Source organism: Pyxicephalus adspersus, chromosome 2 (genome assembly GCF_032062135.1).
Source record: "Pyxicephalus adspersus chromosome 2, UCB_Pads_2.0, whole genome shotgun sequence".
NCBI lineage: Eukaryota > Metazoa > Chordata > Amphibia > Anura > Pyxicephalidae > Pyxicephalus > Pyxicephalus adspersus.
In genome coordinates, this window is record NC_092859.1 from 147,705,709 (window position 1) to 147,709,356 (window position 3,648).

The 3,648-nt window shown below is 39.0% G+C and overlaps 1 protein-coding gene across 1 annotated transcript in view; it reads left to right on the plus strand.

The window, feature by feature from the left end:
- WDR93 (WD repeat domain 93) overlaps nt 1–3,648 on the plus strand; it is a gene marked incomplete at its 3' end in the record, with an annotated part of 29,899 nt that overhangs the window by 24,301 nt on the left and 1,950 nt on the right. The window contains 2 exon segments of the mRNA XM_072402722.1: nt 277–337; nt 1,240–1,396. Of these exon segments, the coding sequence (XP_072258823.1) occupies nt 277–337; nt 1,240–1,396 (218 nt within the window).

Here is a 3,648-nt window from a genome sequence, read left to right on the forward strand (position 1 = left end):
TAATCATGCAGTTATTTGCAGTTACGGGTAATTATGACAACATGTGATTATTGGCGAGCGCCACATAATGTAATGCCAAAGACTGCAGGACCCAGCTACTAATCAAAGATGAATTTTGTATGGTTTGCTGAACTAAAACCATGCCAGTTCCCCCATGTAGTTTAAGTCTAAAAGAGGTGTTTCAAAGTGTTCCAAAACAGTATTACAGGTAATTGAACTGCTATTAATCTGTTGCCAAATTAACACATTTTTATCTCCTGTTTTTTTTTTTCAAAGTACCGGCTCCTCTGATGACCAGATCAGTGCAGTAACTCCCATCCACTCCCTTCCTAATATGGTAAGAAACATTTATTATAAATGCAAATACATTTGCAATCTCTTCAAAGAAGTAACAAAATAAAGTGTCAAAGTGCTGTTTATTTACATCACACTTTTCCATGCACAAATGTTTAGCTTGGCGCCAAGTTATCATATCTATTCATTTCTATATATTTCTTGCAGATGCAAACTTTTTTTTTATTATTAATAAAGCTGAACTCTAAAATTAGCTTTTGTGTTGGGGTGAATGTTTGTTTTGTCTGGGGCAATAGTAAAAAAGTATTTTTACTAACCTTACCCCTGGCTCCCCAGGCAGCTCCTCTTCTCTCTAACAGTCCGGCTTGTGGGCAGGCCCTCCACTTTCATTATTATTGGTCTTGCATTGTAAGTGATGATATCAGAGCTTGTGACTGCTGGACTGAGAGCCTTAAGCTATGTACACACGTCACATGAATCTTGTCCAATAATCCCCTTTAGGACAAGAATCTGGCATGTGTACAGTGCTCGTCGACTGTCCTGGCGGATCTACAGTCAAGTCCTGTCCTGTAGACTGTCCTGGCGGATCTACAGTCAAGTCAACGATCGTAATGAAAGTGAAGGAGATGTTGCCGCTCCATAATTCTCCCCCTCCCCTCTCCCTAGAGCAGAACGGTGCTGTTTGTACAGCGCTGATTCATTAGTAATTATTGCATGTGTGTATGCAGCCTTAGAGAAGAGGAAGAGCCTGTAAGAGAAGGGGATAAGGTAAAGTAAAAGTCACTGGACCTAAACAAACATCTATTCTATTATATCCTCAAACAAAATATTTGGTCAAGCAAAAATCACTAAAGAAACCAATTTTCTGTATTTGTGTATTTATGTCTACATATGTGTGTAACAGTAAATGAATGATATTTGGCCAATAACATTATCATATTTTAGGTTCTCTTACATTATCGGAGAGGCACGGTGGAGCTTTTTGATGTTGCCAGGTGTGAACCAGTTTGCCAATGTGGCCTTCCGTCAACTCACATGCTGGCATTTCCTTGGCAGCCAGTTTATGCTCTTGACACAGATAATCTCTGCCTTTTTCTTAAAGGTAAAAAATATATCTCACATACACATTTAAAACAAATTAATGTTAAATCATATTGTGCTATTTTAAAGTTATTGTAAACCCAATCACTAAAATATTTTGACTTACATAGGATTTAGTGTTTTAATATAATTTTAGGAGTCATTTATAAATCTACAGCTTTCATTAAAATAATACTTGGTGATCCTGCCATGAAGAAACTTTTTATGGTTATATGGTGGAGGTGACTTGTCTCTGAATCCCAGTTGTTTTTCTGTTTTGTCACCCTGTCACACAGGCTTTCAATGGAGCCTACAAAGAAATATTTCAGCACACATTATGCAGACATGGTTCATTGTTGTTACCATCAGGAAACCTGCTTGAGATATACAAGGCAGGAAGTGGCTGTAAAGTGATAAATAAATAAAAATTGCAAGAACAGTATGCATCAAATCATCTGACATTGGTCCTGATTTATTAAAGTTCCCCAAGACTGGAGAAGTCATACTAACATGGGTGAACCAGGATGGTCCAGGATTTTTAAAAATCATTTGCTATTATTTGGCAAATGTTTTCAACCCTGAACCAGATCCATTTCAGGTTTGCTAGATTACTAAGATTCACCCATGATAGTCTATCTTCTCCAGTATTGGGCCCAATTTATCAGAGCTCTCCATTATATCACTTACATTTACACCACCTCTAAATCCCCATATTTTAAGTTATTCCTATTACCCATGATTCAAAACTGTTCTGCTTCCCAATGAGTTTATACTATTGTGTCATCTGCCATATCTCAAATCTGAGAAATCTCCTGAAACATTTCCAAACTACCCTTGCAGTGGGGCTTTTCCCACAAAGCAGTTGATCCGTCCGAAGGTTTCTTCCATCAGGTCCCGCGTTGTCCTGGTGTCTGTCTTCGGGCCGGCGCCTTCTTCTCTTTGTTCTTCTGGGTTCTTCTTCCTATGTCAAGTGACGCAGGCGTGAGTTTGGGTGACGTAGATGGAAAAAAAATTGATGTTCTCACTGCGCATGCGTGAGATCGGCAATTTCCTTCCCTTTTGGCGAAAGGGCTCCTGCTGCGAATGCTCAAGCTCGGGCATGCGCAAAAGGAGAAGTGACGAGCCTCCTGGGATGCGTGACGTAGGTATCCAGGGAGGGTCTGCGCTCCTATTTATTCTCGATCACCTAGGCAATCGAGAATTGAGGGGGCGGTACAGCAAAAAAAAAAGGTTGTTGCACTTAAAAAAAAACAAAAACAAACAGAATTTTTACCTTACATAAAAGGGTTGTCTACTCTTTTATGTAAAGTGAAAATTCTGAGTTTAGGTCTGCTTTAATATTGTTTGAAAATAGCCTCATAACCCTATTCAGATTAATGGACAGCAACAATTGCTTCTCCAAATGTATTGCTGATGCCTTTTCTTTCTTGTGTATTAACACAAACCTGAATGCTCTAGGCCAGCAAATGTCCTAAATTTCTGCTATTATAAAGGTAGTCTTTCTTGCTGATAATCAATTATTCAAGTGTGTTTGATTAGCAGGACCTGGCTACTACTTACCCTCTTCACCTTTATAGAATATTTCACACACTGCTTTTGCATTTAGTCTTTAATGCAAAAGACTTTAAATGTCTTTAAAGTAAATAATGCCACGGTGTAATGACCATCTGAGTTTGTATTTAACTTTTTTCAAGAAATGGTAAGGACTAGATGTAATTTAGAAATTAAAGAGTGTGACTGTGTCTAAGCAAGGAGCATTTCTGGTAGATTGATGCACTTGGTCTGCTTTAGGCTGGAGGCAGAATTTCCTGACACCTAGTGATCACATTTTAAAAAGTTAAGAGTTTGGAGGAGGCAGCAGGGAAATTATCTAAAAAGACTACATGCATTTACACAACTATGAGCCTATGTATAGGCACCGGTCTTAATGATTGTATCACTACTAAGTCAGCACCTAAGGCTATGTACACACATCAGATGGTTCTCGCCAAATATAAGCTGTCAGGCTTGTCTCAGCCAAGAATCTGACATGTGTACAGAGGTCGTCCAATGTCCTTCATGGATCCATTCTGACAGATCCATGAATGACTGCAATGGAAGTGAAGGGAGGAGAGCACAGCGTAGTGCTGCTTGCTCGCTCCTTCTCCCTCTCCCCTCTCTATAGAACAGGACAGCACTGTATGTACAGTTCTCATTCGTTCATCTTTCAGTTTTTTTTTTGCTGGAAATGATTTTGAAAGATTGTTTCCAACGACAATAATTGAGCGTGTGTAC